Source organism: Heloderma suspectum, chromosome 2 (assembly GCF_057233095.1).
Source record: "Heloderma suspectum isolate Gila_16-S chromosome 2, 16-S_ref, whole genome shotgun sequence".
Lineage (NCBI taxonomy): Eukaryota > Metazoa > Chordata > Lepidosauria > Squamata > Helodermatidae > Heloderma > Heloderma suspectum.
The window spans coordinates 62,381,976-62,401,508 of record NC_139459.1 but is presented as its reverse complement, the minus strand read 5'-3'; the positions used below and the strand labels follow the sequence as shown (position 1 = coordinate 62,401,508).

Sequence of the window (19,533 nt, the reverse complement as noted above, 5' to 3'; positions counted from 1 at the left end):
TGTAATGCTGTATCTAAGCTCTCTGTACAACAGTGCACATGTGAATATGTTATGCAAAATGCACTAACTGTCAGTTATCTGTTTAATTTTGGTGACAAGTTATTTTCTGGCACAGAATACTGCAGAGTACTTTTTACTGTCCTGAGAACTACATATTTTTTGTTTAAAGCATTAAATGCAAATTTTATTATTTGGGAGAAATATGTTAAAACTGGGGATAACTTTTTAAAATAGTTTTTTAATTTGCTAACTTTAAAGAAAACATTTTCATTTTTTTCTAAAACAATCTAATTTTTTTTTTATTTTTCTCTCATATCAGACACATAATTCCACAACACCCATTGTACATAGAAATTGTACCATGTAAAACACAACAATCAAAATGAATACATAAAACAATTCAAAGATAAATTAGAAACAAATAAAATTATAAAATTAAATTATACTTGCTGCCTATTTATTATGTATTACCCAAACAAGTAAGTTTCAAAGGATCTATTCACGAGACGAAAGTATATATAAAGCAGATTCATAAAGACAATAAGTTGTAAGAGGATATCATACTTAGCATGAATATATGGAGATACATTTAAATCTTTGGGGTGTATTTTGCTTTTCCTCAGGGGATTCAGCATATTTGTAAATATGTTCTTTGCAATCTTGTTTCTCTTATCTGTGACATCAGTTTCTGCTTTGCTCTCAACTCCGACACTTCGTACATCTACTTTTTACTTTAAGCTTTTTAAAATACTGAACTCTCTAGTCCTCTAAAAAGTGTATATCAGTCACCCTGGTTTAAAAAAAAAAAGTTTTCCAAGAAGCATTTAGATGTCATACTTGATCTTAATTTTTGTTTCAGGGACAAGTGATCCATATGTCAAGTTTAAAATTGGTGGAAAAGAAATCTTCAGAAGCAAAACGATCCATAAGAATCTTAATCCTGTATGGGAAGAAAAGACTTCCATCATTATTGAAAACTTAAGGGAACAACTGTATATAAAGGTGAGCCACATGCAATTCAATTTAAAAATAAGGCCAAAACAGATATAACTTTAAATCCATACCTAGCAGCTGCATCTTTTTTTTTCATTTACTATAGAGAAAGTGCAACAGCCCAAATCCAGGTATGGCTCATAGCATATGAGGGAAAGGGTTAACCCATCCACCCCCTACTGCCCATGTTAGAGTCTTGATCAAGATCAGTTTCCCTGCACGTACTAAAAATGGTGAAAAGCCAGAGCTGCTAGATACAGATTAAAAGTAATGTCTGTTTTGGCCCATAGCTGAGGGTGATACTACATGACTTCACTCAGTGTTGCAGTTTATCATTCTAATATTATGCAAATTAATGTTGCTGTCATAGAAATTCCAATTAAAGAACATGGTATAAACATGCTTTCAAAATTTATAACTTTATGCCTTGTCTTTTCTTGTTAGTACTTCTCAAAATTGTTCAAAGTACAAATATTTGATATATTGACCCAGTTTGCAAGTGACGACTAACTGTGAGTTAAACAACCCATAGTTAGTTAAGGCCACACCAGAGCAAGTGGGAGCACTGCCTCCCATGTGCTTGCTGCTTCGTAAACAACCCAGGAAAGCCCCATTCGTGGGATGTTTGCCATGATGTGCGAACCCAGAACTCTGGGATGTTGAGGAAGAAACACGGAGTTTTAACCCAACAACAAACCTTCATTTCCTGAGTTGTTTACGAAAGCAGATGCAAAGTGGAAGTGGCGAGTGGGCAGGAGGCAGTGCACTCGCTTGTTCCTGCATGGCCCCAATTAACTATAGGTTGTTTAACCCATAGTTAGTCGATAGGTGCTAACTGGGTCATTTTATGAAACCGGGTCATTTAGGTCAGTGTTTCAAAAGTGATGCTATCCAGCCAGGAAAGAAAAAAGCAAAATAAAAATTTAAACCCCATTTTTTAAAAAATGCAGCATACAGTTTTGTAGGTATCACTGATTTGTAATTTGATGCCCCATCAAAAAGTCTCCTTGTATAGCCTGAAGTCATATGTTGTATAAACTTTGTTTTGCTAATCTTCTCAAATCTATTGTTGTTAATGGGAACCTTCAAAGTAAGAGATACTGTTTCTTTTATCCATCTTAGGTCTTTGATTATGACTTTGGGCTTCAAGATGACTTCATGGGATCTGCTTTTTTGGACCTCAATTCACTAGAGCAAAATAGGTATTTGTTTGCATGATCACAGAGGGGGAATAAGCAATGCTGGCTTATCCACACACACACAGCGTGCATGCCAGGAATTGGAATAATTACCTTCAGCAGTGCAGCTTGTTGTGTTGTGCTGTGGGTAACAAACCACCCAGAACCCATGGGCTGCTGTAGGGTTAGTGTCACTGAGTGTGTTGGGAGGATCATATGAAAGGAGATGAGCAATCTTCCACTTACCTTCCTCTAGATGTTGGAACTTTGATCAAGCTACATTGAGATGCAAACCAGCTCCAAAGATATTGCCCAGTTTGTGCCTTTATTCCTTGAAGAAACTCAGTAGTGCTTGACCCAATCCTAGATCCTTCAGGTTGTATGAGAAGAATTGGAATAGCATCCCCATAAATAGTGGGACATCCTGTAAATTTAACAGCTCACCTCACCTAACTCAGGGGTCTCCAACCTTTCTGGACCCATGGGCATATTTGGGAATTTGAGGAACTGCTGTGGGCACCACCACAAAATGGCTCCCACAGAGGATGTGGCTAGACACAAAATGGCTGCCATGGGGGCCTGGCTAGTCAAAAGTGAGCTAAACAGGTGGGGAGGGGAGAGAAATAGTGAGGCTAGAGGCTGGGAGGAAGGGGAAAATAGCAAGGCAAAGGGGTAGAAGGGAGAAAAGAGCAAGACTAGAGGCTGGCAGGTAGGGAGAAACAGCAAGATATAACGTGGGGAGAGAAGTAGCAGAGCTAGAGTCTGGGAGGGAGGGGGAAAGAGCAAGGCAAAAGGGTAGAGAAAGAGCAAGGCCATAGGCTAGGAGGGGGAGAAATAGCGAGCTAAGGAGGTGGAGTGGAAATAGCAAGGCTAGAGGCTGGGAGGGAGGGGGAAATAGCAATGTAAAGAGCTAGAGGAGGGCGAATGAACAAGGCTAGAGGTTAGAAAGGGAGAGAAAGAAGACTATCCTGACATTTTCCAAGGCTTTTCTTAACACTATTTTTTGAAGTGGGCAAGAAGAGGAGAGCTTCGGGGGTGCCATGGGAAGCCCCTGCAGATGCACACCAGGTTGGGGATTCCTGCATTAACTACTAACGCTTCAAGCTCAGTTTATACTAAACAAAAGAAATGTTTCATTAAGAAATAACAGTTATATGGGATAAGAGGATGCATCTTGGATTAGTCAATAAAACAAATCTCGAACCATGAGAATCTGAAACTTCACACAATGGGACTTCTCCTTGCTCTCCTCCCTGCTGCACAACCCCTAAATCTGCTCTGGGGGGGTCCCCCAACCCTCCAAAGTAGATTTGAGGGCACAAGGGAGAGGGGAAATAATTCTGCAGCCGTTTCTGTCTTGCTGGTTCATGGCGAGCATTGGATCCAATGCAGAGTTAGTCTAGACTGGACTGCCTAGTAAAGGTAGAAAATAATTTCCTGGGTTCTTCCAAGGACCTGCCTAGGACTACACCTGAATATAAAAGATTTCAGGAAAACTAGTAACTGATTTTAACCGAGGCAAACATCATCTTTTTTTTTACCTCCCACCAACCCCAATTCTTGTCAGTCATTCTCTGGATCCTCTTTGTTTACTGGAAAATCTCTTCCATCTGATTCCCCCCTTCTGCCAGCGTCATTCAGGTCTATTCATCAGGTATGGGAAGGCAATGATTGCTATGGCCCTTTACCACTGCTGAATCGTTGCTCTTTCTCAGTCAGCTGGAAGTCCAATTATAGCTCCACGCTGCACTTAATATAATGCTGTATCCCTGTTAACATTCTTTGATACTTGTCCCTGTGGCAGAGGCAAAAGTGAGTGGTATTACTGACGGAGGTTTGCAGCCCTGCAGTGAGATTGTAAGAACGTATACCGAAAAGTAAACGCCATTTATTGCAATGGGACTTACTCCCGGGAAAATGTGTTTAGGATTCCAGCTGCCTTGAGGGGACAGTGATTATGGTGACCCAATAATCAAGGGGACAAGCAACCAGTGAGAGGAAATGTTTGTGGTCTGAGAAAAGGCCATTAGCCCTTGTTCTTGCTCCCTTTCCCCAGAGGAGCAGAGGCAAAAATGGGGGCAGGATTTTGCAGGTGCTCTGATCCTAGGGTGAAGCAACACTTGCTAGTAGAGTCAACAGTTGTCCAAGAGGCACCCACTTGTGCCTCCACCAAACAGATGGAGGGATCTAGGGCAGCCCTCTCTCCTCTTGAACCATGATAGGCTGGAGATCAAGTACTGTATACTGCACGGGACTTCTGTTTTCCTCTCTTTTATTTTAGTGTGTGTGTGTGTGTGTGTGTTTAGAACAGCAACTAAAGCTAGTTGTTTCAAAGTAATGGGGAAAGAAAGAATGTACTACCCATTGGCAGTACATTCAGGAAGGGCATAACCAAGCACATTGCCAAAACCTCATAGACCATGCTTTTCACCAGTTTCATCAGCAGTGCTTTACTAGTCCACAAGTGGAATTTTAGTGCTTCAGCTTTGTTCAAATTAGAAAAAAGCATCCAAATTTAGGCCTGAAATCAAGGGAACAACTCAGTTGCTACCCACTGCATTCCAGTTTTTCTGGGTCTGGATTTCTGTAATAACGGAGTGAGTGAAGGATGGTAGAATTAAAGATTAAATGGCCAGTGTGGAAACAACGAATGGTTATGATCCTTCTTCTGCTGACTAGTTAGGCAACTTGAGGAAAGTTTTGATTATGAGGAAGATGCTCTATAGAGCAGCCTTCCCCAACCTGGTGCCCACTGCGTAGATCAAAGAGTGTGTACTTGTCATCTTAGGGTCTTGGAGGAGCCTGTGGAATCTCTAAGGTGTGTTGCTATATCTTTGTCAAAATCCTTGCCTTTTCATCCTTAGCTGATAGTGCACTGGCAGAAGGAGACAGTAGGCAAGAACATACTCACCTCTTCTTCAACTCTGTGGACTGTTATAGGCAATCTGCAGAACCTGACACTTCAGAAGCATTCATTTTAGTGTTTATGCAACAGATGTGTTTGTGTACGATTTGGTTTCCTAGGCCAATCGATGTTACATTGAGTCTGAAGGATCCACATTACCCTGACCAAGATCTCGGAACTATATTATTGTCGGTGTTGCTGACACCAAAAGAACAACAGAGGGAAGTGGTAAGTGTGTGTTAAGCATGTCAGCAAGTAAGTGTAGCTTTTTTCCCCCTTTCTAATTAGATGCATGTAAATCTCACAAGTTTTCTATCACCAGATAATATAATTAAAAGGGGGAACATTTTCTTATGAACTTTTACAAAGTCTTTTCCAGTAAATATTACAGGTACTGACTGGTACTTCTGATGCATTTGATTGCTAATGCCCTATTTTGGGCCAGCCCCTTCCATAATGATAGCAGTATAGACAGGATTTTGATAGAACAGAAATACACATTGGATTTATATAACATAATTTATTTCAGGCAAAGAATTTTGGATCTAGTGCTGTGGCAGTCAAACTGCAAAATTTCTGTTATATTACAGTGAAAGTTTCACAGTAGTGAAACAAGTCAGTCAACTTGCTCAGTGTAGAGCACATTGCATGTACTTGTCAACAAGAACCCAACAATATCAAGGATTATATTCCCATGCAAATGGTCATATTTGCAGAGAGGAGTGATTTTGCGCTCAGTGTGCAAATTTGACCCAAGAATCAAATTTGACAAATAGTCTGTGTGTCTCCCTAACTCTTGCAACAAATTAAAGGTGATTTTATAAAGAGTTCAGTTTTACTGAAAACTGTATAGAATTTCAAAAGAGAGCAAAATTCCCCTATGGAATTTCTGGCTTTCTTATCCCCTGAAATCAATTGCAGATATGTAGCTATGGTTTTCCCAGTGGCAACATATGGCTGTGAGAGCTGGACTATAAGGAAGGCTGAGCGCCGAAGAATTGATGTTTTCGAACTGTGGTGCTGGAAAAGACTCTTACGAGTCTCCTGGACTGCAAGGAGGTCAAATCAGTCCATCCTAAAGGAAATCAGCCCTGAGTGCTCATTGGAAGGACAGATACTGAAGCTCAAATATTTTGGCCACCTAATGCAAAGAGAAAACTCCCTGCAAAAGACCCTGATGCTGGGAAAGATTGAAGGCAAAAGGAGAAGGGGACGGCAGAGGATGAGATGGCTAGATAGCATCACCCATACAATGAATATGAACTTGAGCACACTCCAGGAGAGAGCGGAGGACAGGAAGGCCTGGCATGCTATGGTCCACGGGATCCATAGAGTCAGACATGACTTAACGACTGAACACACAACACTGTGGTATAGTTTTGTGCGACCCTCACTCTCCGAACAAGACTCCTTTTTTGTTGTTGCAGTGTATTGAAATAGGGAAGATCCAACACAGAAGAATCTTCATGAGATGTTTAGTACCCTCTCCTCCACACTAAAACAAAATGATTCTAGGTTTTCTGTGGTAATAATTTGTTGGAGGGCAACAGGCCTTTAAAATCCCTCTAGCCATACCAAGTAGTCAAACGTACCCCAATGGCACCTAGCATACAAACCCCATGTTAAACTGCGAACTTTGAATGGCTTTAAATGTACATGGGAAAGGAGAGTCTTCCCATTTACCTTCAGTGTTTTGTCATGCATACTATAGGTACTTAATTACAACATTTACGGTGCAACAAGTGATTTTGTGATGGATATAAAATGCTATGCCTGGAGCGCTGTTGCATGGCGGCTTGAGACCTAGAGATTTGGAGGGATCTTGATGCAGTTATTTTTAGGTTGTGTTATATGATGGAATGATTAAATACTGTTCTATGTTGAACTAAAGTAACTTTCAGTACGAAAGAAATATTAATTAAAAAGTAACATAAGAAACGTGCGTAAGGTAAAGAGGGAAATCTTGTGCCAGTCATAAAAAATAGGGTATGTCACAGAACTTCTTTATAATTTAGAAAATAGTCTTTAGGTAAACTCTCTTCTGTCTAAACTATCCAACATTTCGAACCCTGTTTCCCACTTAAATCCTGCGTTCTGATTTTATTTCACAAGATATATACGGTCAGGGCCAGAAATATTGGAACAAGGATAACTGTTTTGGCTGTTGGCCTCTGTACATCACCACATTGAAGTTGAAAGGAAACACACCCAGATGGGAACGAAGTCAGGACTTCCAGCTGTAATTCAAGGGGTCTGACAAAAGTGGGGATTTAACCATTCAGGGAGTACAGCCAGTGGCATACACACACACCCATCGTTGGGGACTCATAAGTAATGGACCAAACCAACATCATTTCAAACTTAAGGATCGCCTTTAATACCTGGGTGAAAATCCTTTGCAGTCAATGGCTGCCTGAAGTCTGGAACCCATGGACATGACCAAATGCTGAGTTTCCTCCCTCGAGATGCTTTGCCAGGCCTTTACTGCAGCTGCCTTCAGCTGCTGCTTGTTTGTGGGTCTTTCTGCCTTCAGTCTTGTCTTCAGTAAGTGAAAAGCGTGCTCTATTGGGTTGAGATCAGGTGACTGACTTGGCCATTGAAGAACATCCCACTTCTTTGCCTGGAGAAACTCTGGGGTAGCTTTTGCTGTATGTTTTGGGTCATTCTCCATCTGCAATATGAAGTGACGTCCTATCAGTTTTGCAACATTCGGCCGAATCTGAGCAGAAAGTATAGCCCTATACACGTCAGAATTCATCCTACTTCTTTTATCAGCAGTCAGGTCATCAATAAACACCAGTGACCCGGTTCCATTGGCAGCCATACATGCCCATGCCATAACACTGCTTCCACCATGTTTGACAGATGATGTGGTATGCTTTGGATCATGAGCTGTTCCTTTCCTTCTCCATACTTTTCTCTCCCCATCATTCTGGTACAAGTTACTCCTGGTTTCATCAGGCTCTTGACTGTAGATGTTGACAATGACATGCCTACCTCCGCAAGTGAGTTCTCGGCCTGGCTAGATGTTGTGAAAGGGTTCCTCTTCACCACAAGCAGAATTCTGCAGTCATCCACTTTAGTTGTCTTCTGTGGTCTGCCAGGCCTTTTGCTGTTGCTGAGCTTGCCAGTCTTTGTCTTTGCTGTTGCTGAGCTTTCCTTCTTTTTCAGGATGTTCCAAACTGTTGTATTGGCCACTCCCACTGTTTTTGCTATCTCTCTGATGGGTTTATTTTGTTTCCTCAGCCTAATGATGGCCTCCTTCACTCACATGGACACCTCTTTGGACCTCATGTTGGGAGTTCCAGTGAACAGCTACCAAATGCAAATGTAACACTCAGAACCACCTCCAGGCCTTTTATCTGCTTGATTGGTCATGGGGTACCCAGGAAACAGGCCACACCTGGCCATGCAGCTGCTTGTCAGCCATTCGTTCCATTACTTATGAGCCACCAACGATGGGTGTGTGTGTATGCCACTGGCTGTACTTCCTGAATGGTTGGTGCCCCACTTTTGTCAAACTCCTTGAATTACAGCTGAAAGTCCTGACTTCGCTCCCATCTGGATGTGTTTCCTTTCGACTTCAGTGTGATGGTGTACAGAGGCCAACTGCCAAAACAGTTATCCTTGTTCCAGTATTTCTGGCCCTAACTGTATTTAAATTTTCTGCTTTTGTTCAGCAGCCTAGTACAGATTTTTGTTATACAGCTATTGTGTTCAGACTTCCAAGCGCTGGAAAGTGGCCCACCGCTGTTTTAGATCCTGCTTTATTTGAACTAACTGTGGTGAGAACAAAATGGTTGTGTTCAAACATAAACTGTGGTTTATCACTATGGGAATGAGCCTAGGTTCATGTGTTCTCCCCTTCCCTCTCTGGTCCAGTCACATGGAGGAGATCAGAAGCTTTCACTTCTGTTTTCAGTTAACCATAGTATAGCAATACATCCAAGCCCTAAACTGTGATTAAGATTTGTGCAACTAGGAGAGGGGTTTGAGAGCAGGATTTGCAGTCAGGGGAAAAAATGGGTGGGGGGAAATCCTTCAGTAATTTGGCAGAGTTCAGAGCTAAGGGTGCTTATCCTTAGTCTTCAAGCTTTGCGGGGTGAGTACCTTAATGCAGCCAATATTCTCTCTGGAGCTAACAAAGATTTTGTCAAAAGATATAACAAGAATTGTGGCAGATATTAGAGGAAAACAAAGAGTTTCAACTGGCTAATGGACCAGTTGGAGGAGAAGATAGGGGTTAGTAAAATATATATCTGGCCATGAATCTGCATGGCTTGGTAGCAAAGTGTTGGGACAAGGAAGTCCTTCAGAGATGGAACAGGGAGGGTAAAGGGAGAGGTACTACAAAATTTGTTTTGCACCATGTAATGAGGTGTTTTTGGAGCAAAGATTCCTAATATTCATTGGCCTGTAGCTCCAGCTTATATTCCTGTTTCTGGGTTTAATAATTAAAATAAAAGCAATAGGGGCTGTCTTCACTCCCAGTGTCTCATAGGATCTGTTATCAGAATGTTAAAAGGATTTAAGAGACGCCATCCAGATGAAGATTGACTTGTGATTGATCCTGCGATGGTGGTGGTGATGGTGGAATTTTACATTAACGTTTAAGCAAGATACATTTCTGGCCAAACATCTCCTTACCTGAGCCATGTTTCAACTTTTAGCAAGTGATAGGAAGGGAGGAAAAGCAAGAGATAACAGTTTAAGTATAGGAGATGACAAGCAATAGACTCAGCCAGAGGGGATGTCAGGGTGATTGCATACACAGAACTAGAGACAAGTGTGCAGTTTCTGAATCTTTGAAATGGCTGGCTTTTCCTTTGCCTTTCTGGGGCTGGAATGGAGCCCCACATTCCAATTCAGCTCTAAAACACCATTAGGATTTATGCATATGGCAACACCCCACATGCCCATTATAAACACTGGACGAGCATATGTTTGTTTTACAGTAGAAGCATCTTGGTGTTCTTCTCATAGCATAGGAGAAAAGATATCCTTCTTGGTTGTAGAAAGTTACTCAAAGTGGAGCTCGGAAAAAAAAAAAAATCCATAGCTTGTTTAATATAGTTTAGATGCATGTTTTTATACTTGTTAATCTGTAAAGCATTTGGGATGCCACTGTCCTCCCCTTCAAAACAGTGAATCATTCTTTAAAATATTTTTTCCCAAGCATAATAATTAGAGCACAGGCTTTGTATGAAGAAGGTCCCAGGTTCAATCCCTGGCATCTCCAAGGCTGGAAAAACCCCTGCCTGAAACCCCGGGCAAGCTACTGCCAGTCGGTGTCGACAATAGTGAGTTAGATGGACCAGTGGTCTGATTCTGTATAAGGGGGCTTCATATGTTCCACTTTGCAGATTCCGAAGTAAAAAGTGTCAGGAGCGCCCTAGCTGCCTCTTGCAGTCCCCTCCAGTAGCCAACTCAGGACACAGACGACGAGGATTCTTTCCAAGGCTTTATTCCTTTATTACTTTATGACTCCTTCAGATACTAATCACTAGCGACTAAGCAAGGAACAGCACTGGGGAAAGATAGCAGAGTAGCCTAAGCTTCAGGTAAGGCAGTTGGTCCCCATTTGAAGGAGAACCGTGGGAAGACTCTGAACTTATGGGCTATGGAGAGATCCTCCCTCTTTCCCTTGGGTCCTCGGGACGCGACCATGGTTTGAGCGCCAAACGAGTGGAGCGCCTCGTTTCGGCGCCCTCCATCTGTCATCGCTCCCTGCGTCTGCGCCGAGCATCCAGCAAGCCCCCCTCCAGCGCTCTCTCACTGCCAGGGTCACTATCTATCCCAGGAATGCTGGCAGGAGGAATCTCTGCCAGCTGCTGTGCTAGTGAGAGATGAGCGAGCTCCTCTCCCACGGATTGCTGTTCTTCCTCAGAATCAGAACTGCTCTGTGGCTCTATGGGCTCAGTTTCCATCCTGACAAAAAGGCAGTATCTAAATACTGAAATAAAATGCATACATATGCTACATAGTACAATACATAATGATATCACAACATAGAGAAGTAATCCTGTACCTTACAGAGGACAGGGGGAGAATGCAACACAGGAATGCCACTTTAGTGATATACCTACGTCATGCTTAAACTGCAGTTCTGTCTTGAGTTGAGACCAGGGGTAGGCAACTTGTGGCCCTCTAGATGTTTTGGCCTACATCAACCCTATCCAGCATCGCTAATAGTGAGAAATCATGAGAACTGGAGGCCAAAACATCTGGGGAGCCACAAGTTGTCCATCCCTGGTTTAGAGTAAAATATGTATAGGACTAGGCTGTTTCTTTAGAAAATACTGCCTTGTCAAATATGAATGACAGTATTGGCCTGGTAGTATTGACATTAAGAGCGAGATTTATTAGTAGTTTTTATTGATTTTTTTTAAGACAGTTAGAAGACAAAATACAATTATACATGACACGTGCTATGCACAGTTAGAGTACCTTCTTGTGATTGACAGCTGGGTTTTGAAGTAATAAGAAGTTTAGTATTTGATCATTTTAGAACTGAGATTTGAACCTCACTGGAGATGTGAATGTGGATTTCAGCCTAAGACACGTACTTTGGCAATATCTATTGTAAATTCTGGCCTGCAAAGAAAAAACAATGCTGTGCAGTTTGATTAGGATTCTGCCCATATTATTAGTGTTTAGGTGTCAGATGTTATCTCTACCTTCAAACTTAGGATTGGTCCCTGCTCTTGGCTTTTTGAAAAGGAGTTAAGGCACATCTTTATGATTTGGCCTTTTAGATGGCTATTTGTGGTTCTAATGTTTTAATACAGTTTGATTATTTTATGTGTTTATTATTGTTTGTTTTGTTTTACACCACTTCTGTAACTTTTGTGGGAAGGCAATATAGAAATATTGCAAATAAATAGTATTATTTATTTTCTAATGTTGTTCATCACAGTATCGTTGCTGTAGCACTAGTTCCAACAATTCTTAATTGGAAGTATGTTTTCACCTAAGTATGAACACACAGGGGTGAGCGATGTGGTGCCCTCCAGATGTTTTGGACTACAACTTCCATCTTTCCCACCCAGCATGGCCAGTTGTTAGGATTATAGGAGCTGTAGTCCAAAACACCTGGAAGGCACCAAGTTGACTAATCCTACAAGATCCAAAAGCTGCATTTCTTACCTTGACTGGTTCTTACACAACATCAGGTGTAAATTCTAGAAAGAAAACTATTCTTTCAGAATTAAGCAATGGAAGTATAATAGGGAGTGATGAATATACCATTTAAACCATTAAAACTGCAAACCTATACACACTTACTTGGGAGTATACCCCATTGAAAACAGTGGAACTTACTTCTGTGTAGATATGTAGATGATTATGCTATGAATCTAGTAAATGAAAAGTTGAAACTAAATGCTTTATGGTCTTATTCACTATATATTGTCTATTGTTAACTAACATCTTTCTATGTGCAAGAATAATGCATGTCATGCATTGTACTATTGCATGTATTATATATAGATGTATATGGTTTGTACCTGTTGTGTCCATTATGTGCATTATTTGCTGAAATGAGTGCTCGAGTTGTCTTTTTTGTTTGTATTTCGGTTATTTTTTTAGCAGAGTTCAGTGCAAAGACTTCTTCACTGGAGAACTCGCAAAGTAACTGTGAGTTCGTTTAAGCAGCCTGCCCGCTTATCTTCTAGGGTTACAATTTGCTTGACTAGTGATAGAAGATATGAACTTCTCAGAAACATACGAGTGATACCCTAAATCCCAGGACATAACTATTTAGTGCAAATGCATCTTTGAAATTAATATTTTTTTAAAAAATAATTTCCCCCAAAATGGGATTCTCTTTAAAACAAAATGTTGTTTTGGCCCCTGTAACCTTTCTTGAATTGTATCCAAAGTAATCACCATATGTTTCTATTAGAATACTAATGTTCTTAAGGCTGAAATAGAATTAGATTTTTAGATATACGGGCTTCATTCTTCTCCTCTGTTATGGCTTGCTAAGCCTATCCAAGCCAATGACTATTCTCTTAATTGACTTCAAGGTCATTCTAGGTGATGTACTTCCATTGGTTTAAGTAAAGGCATTTGTTTCTCTGAAATACATGATTAATCCTAGCAGTCTACAATAATTGTTTAAATTGAATGCTTTAACTACTTTACTTTGGGGTAAAAATTGGCAAACAATATATTTCAATGTATAAAAGAAAAATAAGCCCATTAGGTTATACATTTTGGTTTTTTTACTGACTGAAGTCAGAATTTGGTCCTTCAAATGAAACTATTTGGTGTTTGAAAGCAGTTCTTTATTCATAATCCATGATGAAAAAATTCTGGATCTGTAAAATTCCCATAACATACATTTGAGTTTATGAACTTTTTTTTTGTTCTCTCCATTCAGTACTTTTACTTCCTAAGCATAATTACTAATTAAATTTGTAGAAATTAATTGTGGTGGTACAAGTTTGAAAATACTTAACACTAAGCCATAAATATTTTCCCTGAGACATTGGAAGGTCTTACCTCTAATTCCAGGTGTTTGTGTGGTGGGGTGAATGAGGATGGGTGTGTTGTAGTTAGTGATTACTCAGAGGGAAAGTACACTCTGTGGATCATCTACAAAATTAGGCCTCTTTACTCTGAATCTCTAAAACCTCAATTCTCTACCATCACAAGCTTTGAATGAAAGTTGAAATTTGAGTAATTCTCAACCTGGGTTTTTGAAAAACATAAAAAACCCTTTCACATTCAGTCCCAACGGATATGTTAGGTAACAGGAGACCAAACCCCATATCTCCTTCTTTCCAGAGAAATGTAACCCGCTCTGGAAGGAAGCATATATTTTCCATATACATAAATCCCAGGCTCAATCCAGGGTATCTCCAGTTAAAAGGATCTTACGTAGTTCGGCTGGGTAAGGCCTCTCCCTGAGACATTGGAGGGCATGACTAGTCACAGTCCAAGGGAACTTCTACACTAGGGCTTGGATCCTAAGAGCTCATTCCAGGAACAGAACAAGAGTTCTGTTCATGGAAGTTCTTTATATTAGATTGCCTTAGTGCCGCTCTTCCATCTTTCCTAAGAGGCATGATTTTGACGTCTACAGTGACGTATCAAGTAGTCAAACCTATTGCCACTCAGCTATTTCAGCATGCTATCGCTACTACTCTCCAACTGGCGTCACATTTCATTAGTGCATTTTTTTACACTAATCTCTTAATTTGCATTATCTGTTGCAAATTACTGAAATATTTATACAATAGCACTTAAATAAAAATAGAGTATTTTTCTGCAAATAGAAAAATTAATTGATAAAAAACATGTTGCCTTTCCAGTCTGTGCCAGTTAACACCATTTTAAATTTTTTTGCTTCTTTTTATTTAATGCTAAGACACTTTTTAGCCTGCTTCTAAAAAAAGTTATTAAAGGAATAATGCTTAAATGTAAAAAAACACATGTAAATAAAGTGATTTATTTTTTTAAATGGCATGGTCAGAATTGTCTCTTCCCTGCCCATCTCATGCCCACAAGTGTGGACAGAACATAGCAGGATGTATGCACATCAAAGCATATCTCCCCACACTAAATATGGAAGTTGATTGCAATCCTGCGTTAAGAAAGATGACTGGGTAGAAGAGCAATGACTGAATAGCACTAAGAATACAAGGCCAGACTAGCAATGGTCTGACTTGATGTTATGTAGGTTCGCGTGTTTCTCTTCCTCCTCCTCTTTTGAGATTCCCCATTTTTAACACTTCAGAAAATATCAAAATCTTCCCCTTCCCTGTCTCTTACTATATCATATTATCCTCTTTCCTCTTTGCTTAAGGAAGAGATTGGAGAAGGCTACAAACAGCATTTAAATTGCATTTTGGTTTAAACAACAGCAAGGATCAGTGATGCAGTAATTACAGGCTTTGGACGTCATGATCGTAACAGCCTCCCCGCTCTCTTTAGATGCTAATACATATTACTTCATTTGCTTCAAAATGTGGTATGCCAACCCTCTGTGTTTAGGGTCCCTCCTTATTCTGCAAAGTGGAGCCTTAAGCCTCTGCCCCAAAGTCTTGCCCCAATAGCACCACTGGCAAGGAGAAGGATGTAAAAGAGCAAGTGAAGCATAATAGTGGTAGAGAAATGCTGGATTAGCTTCAAGGGATCCATTCTGGGACTGGAATGGAATCTTTGGATCCAATCCACTGGCTTTTTCAATCCCCCTCGTAGCTGTTGCATCATAACTATGCCGTTAATATAATATTCTGATTAGTGAGTGTGAATCTGAAAAATAAACTGACTTCTTGCCACTCAAAATCAACTGGAGCTTAACCAGATGAGCTGGAACTAACGTTCTAAAAGCACTAATTTTAATGACATGTAAACATTCTGATGGATCTTAATATTTAGTTGAGATCATTGTCATTTGTTCCTCTTTTTAATCACAATCTTCAAGTTACTTTCTCCTATTTTTATTTTTCATCTTAAAAGAATAGGTTCAAATCTGAACTGTGTGAATGATGCTTGTAGTTGTTGTTTTATGTAGCTGTTTGGAATGTGTCTGACATTTTGTTATGTGCATTGATCCTTTTGAAGACAATTGGCCTCCTGTATGAATGAGTAAAAGGTGATTTAAAATGCTCTATTTCATTTACAGACAATGCTAATGAGGAAGAGTTGGAAAAGATCAAGTAAGGTAATTCTTAGCATGTGGTCTTGAGAAGAACTGTGATATTCTATATTGTGTCACTTGAATTGAAAGTTGTGACACAGACACTCTGTAAACCATTTTATATTTTTGATAATGGAACAGGAAGCCTCCTTTGTTATATATAGTACAGCATTTTCAAATTATCTCCATTACTGCACAACATCTGAGTACATGAGCAGTCACTGAGAACAGTTTACTTTAAAATCTATTTCATGCATTGTCCCTTTTTTTCTTAGAGAGCAATCCTATGCCCCCTAGACAGCATCTGGGGGGATATAGGATTGTTCGGTTTCTGGGATCGAAGGTCAGAACCAGGGCTCTAACCTTGGAGCCCAGAAACCAGGCTCTCTGCCCCCTCCCCCTTACAGCTGGCACGGTTCTATCCGTACCAGCTATGTCTCTGTGCTTGGAAATAGGGCACAAAGATGGGGAAAATGGGGCAGTCCTGGGGGTGGGGAGGGGAGGAGACCATGGAAGATGCTTTACACAGCTTCCTATCAGGTTTCCAGGCTCCTTCCCTCCCCGAAGCTGTGGCTAGATGGGCAAAATCAGCCATCTAGCCAAAATGCAGGGCGGTTGGAGCATGGAGGGGAGGATCCCCTCTGTGCTCCCGCTGCCCTGCTTAGGACAGTCAGGAGCCCAATGGAACCAATTCCCTAGGGAGGTAGTGGGCTCTCCCACATAGGAGGCATTCAAGATGAAGCTGGACAGCCATCTATCAGGGATGCTTTGACTTAGATTCCTGCACTGAGCAGGGGGTTGGACTCGATGGTCTTATAGGCCCCATCCAACCCTACTATTCTATGATTCTATCCAGATAGAATTGTGCCCTTAGTAATCAATATGACTGAAGTGGTGAATGCATTTTTCAAAAGTCACAATGTGGCAGGCAAATCCAAAAATGTATGAAGTACAACCATAGAAATTATGTTATATTTTTCCGATAGTGTACCTTTCAGTAGGAATAAGATTAACCATGTAACTAGATGTATACACTTTGGTCAGTGGTTTGGCGTTCCTGCTGGTACTGCAAATTGTACACTTTTTTAGTTTTATATAATTGTTTTCTGCTTTGAGACCTGTATGAATTGATAAATGGATTATAAATTGAACTAGGACATATATCTATGTGTATTCAGAATAACTAGATACAGCTTTTCTCATGATATTCAGTACTTCAGAAATTTTGGGTAAACTCTGGCCATGCTATCTGGGGATGATGGAAGTTGTAGTCCGACACTTTTGGAGGGTGCCGAGTTCACGAAGCCTGCATTAGGATATAGAAAAGGAGATCTGAAGCTGAAGAATCCAACTAGGGCTTTGAGAGGAAATGCTTTATATGCATGTAACTTCTATTTTGTTTGTCAGATATTTTTAAAAATTAGTCAAGGATCAGTAGAGTGCATTACAGCATGCAGTTTCATTTTCAATGTTTGTTATTAGCTCCAAGCTGCTTGCATATTTTTTATGTATTTGTCAGTCTATGAAGAGTCTTCCCCTCAATCTATTTTATTCTGTAGTTACATTAAAACTTGTATTCTAGGGGTTGAGATGGGTTAAACAGCATTCTGGCTTATTTAACCAGAAATAATCAGCTTCAGATAAAGCTGGTGCAGATCTGCAGGGCAGTGGCTTTTATTTTATTCACATGATCCCTTCTGACTATTACTGTTTATGGAATTGTGTGGAGACATGTTAGTATTAATTGTGTTATAGAGTGGGTGTGACTTGCAGCAATTCCTATTTACTTATTTAATTTATTTGACCTGTAATCCACATTTCTACCAAAAGTGACACTCAGGGTGGCTTACAATCACTTATAAAACTTGATAAAAACCATAATCAAACAGTACATTAAATCCTATTTAAAACAATTGAAAACACAATGATAACAGTAAAAACAGCCTCCACCTAGGAGAGCCACTTGCACATCAAAGGCCTACTTAATTAAAACAGTATTTGCCTGCCAGCAGAAGGTCAGCAGAAAGGGAGCAAACGTAGCCTCCCTAGGGAGGGAGTTCCACAGCCAGGGAATGGCCACTAAGCAGAACCTCTGCTGCGTTGCCACCAAACATACCTCTGAAAGGTTTTGAAAGAAGGGCCTCTCCAGAAGGTCTTAAGAACCAAGTAGGCTCATATGGGGGAAGGTGTTCTTTCAGATAGCCTGGTCCCAAGCCATATAGGGCTTTATAGGTCATAGCTAGTGCATTGAATTCCGCCCGGGAACAGAGCAGTAGCCAGTGAAGCTGTTGTAATAAGGGAGTCACATGCTCCCTGTAACCGGCCATGGTTACAATCATAGAAGCATCTTTTCCTGCACTCTTTATATAGAAATTGGTGGCTGCATCCTTGTACAACCTGGTTTACACCGACACTTCTCAATACAATCCCATACATAGGGACAGTCAGGACAGATTACACAAAGAACAAAAGCAACTGACTTGCATGTGTGAACCAAGCCTTCTGAATTTCCTATGCTACCTCTTCTACATGGGAATGCATTCCTAAATACACACAATGTACACAAAAATAGTGTTTCTTACCAGCAAAATACACGTGAGTTTGATATTTCATGGCTCCTGTGCGCAAATGTACCAAGAAGGCTTAATGCAAATCAACAGGAAAACAGATGAAGAAAATCTGGGTATTTTGCCAGGACTGCAAAATAACTGATCCACTGGAAAAATTTGTGACTACAAAAGACAAATGTAAATCTAATGTGTCCTTTGCAGTCACGTTCTATTGGTGGTTCACTTATTTTGCAGTTCTGACAAAATACACAGACATTCTTCAACTGTTTCCTGCTGATCTGCATTGGATGAATTAGATGTTAAGACTATGTCCAATTTTGTCATTCATCTTTTAAAAAAATTTCCAACTGGGAAAAGTACAAAGAATAGCAATTGGATTTATTGTGAAATGTAGAATTTGTCATACAGTTTTTAACTTTGCCATATAGTTTAAACTGGCTTAGGGCACAATCCTATGCATGTTTAGATAGAAAAACATCCTACAACTGCTAGCATCCCCCAGCTAGCCATGCTGGTTGGGGAATGCTGGGAGTTGTAGGACAATTTTTCTGTCTACATATGCATAGGATTGTGCCCTTAGGGAGCATCCCAGGGTCCATAGAAAGCAGTGAATCTCTCCTTCCAAGGCTGGAGACAGAGCTCCAACCTCAGAGGAAGAGATGTGGCTGCTGAGCCCCACACCCTTCAAGTACCTCCTGCGGAATCCTCCAGGGTGGCTCACTTACCTGAGTTCGGAACTCTGACCTTCTCTAGAATGGGTTTGGACCGTCCCCAGAATGGGATGTAGTGGGGGTGTGACACTGAACCAGAAGAACAAAGTCATGAATCCAGTGGCTTCTCAGCCCCTGACTACACCTTAATCACTGGAAAACATTTAGACATGATCAAGAGCACAATTAAATTAGCCACTTTTTCTCTGACCAGAAAGAATACAGGAAGCCCCACCTCCCATCACACTTCCACCCTGCCGGCAAGCTGACAGGAATATTGGATGGAGTGGAACATCCAATATCAGAGGCTTTGCTCAGAGAGCGTAGGATAGCTTTCTTAGTTACAAATATAATATATTCTATAATTAGAATTTTATTTGTAACACTCATTGTGTAACCTCAGTCATTTCCCCCCAGCAGATATTTCTGAAAGATCCTGTTTGGTCAGTTTATCGGACTCCCTTTGTCAGTTCATTATAGCCACAGTCAATGCAAGAGGACAGTAGATTTGCAACCTAGAACTATTCTC

General features: G+C 40.5%; 1 protein-coding gene across 12 annotated transcripts in view; it reads left to right on the top strand.

The window, feature by feature from the left end:
- The window catches only part of MCTP1 (multiple C2 and transmembrane domain containing 1), a 273,863-nt gene that overhangs the window by 78,614 nt on the left and 175,716 nt on the right, over positions 1-19,533 (top strand). For 11 of the 12 annotated variants that reach the window (XR_014787670.1, XR_014787671.1, XR_014787672.1 and 8 more), the window contains exons 3-6: positions 860-1,002; positions 2,116-2,195; positions 5,196-5,304; positions 15,710-15,748. Coding sequence is in view for 9 of the 12 variants with exons in the window: in XM_084833776.1 (XP_084689902.1) it covers positions 860-1,002; positions 2,116-2,195; positions 5,196-5,304; positions 15,710-15,748 (371 nt within the window). In the remaining 3 variants the exon portion in view is untranslated. The remainder of the gene's footprint in view (positions 1-859; positions 1,003-2,115; positions 2,196-5,195; positions 5,305-15,709; positions 15,749-19,533) is intronic. The other variant, XM_084833774.1, reaches the window with a different exon arrangement.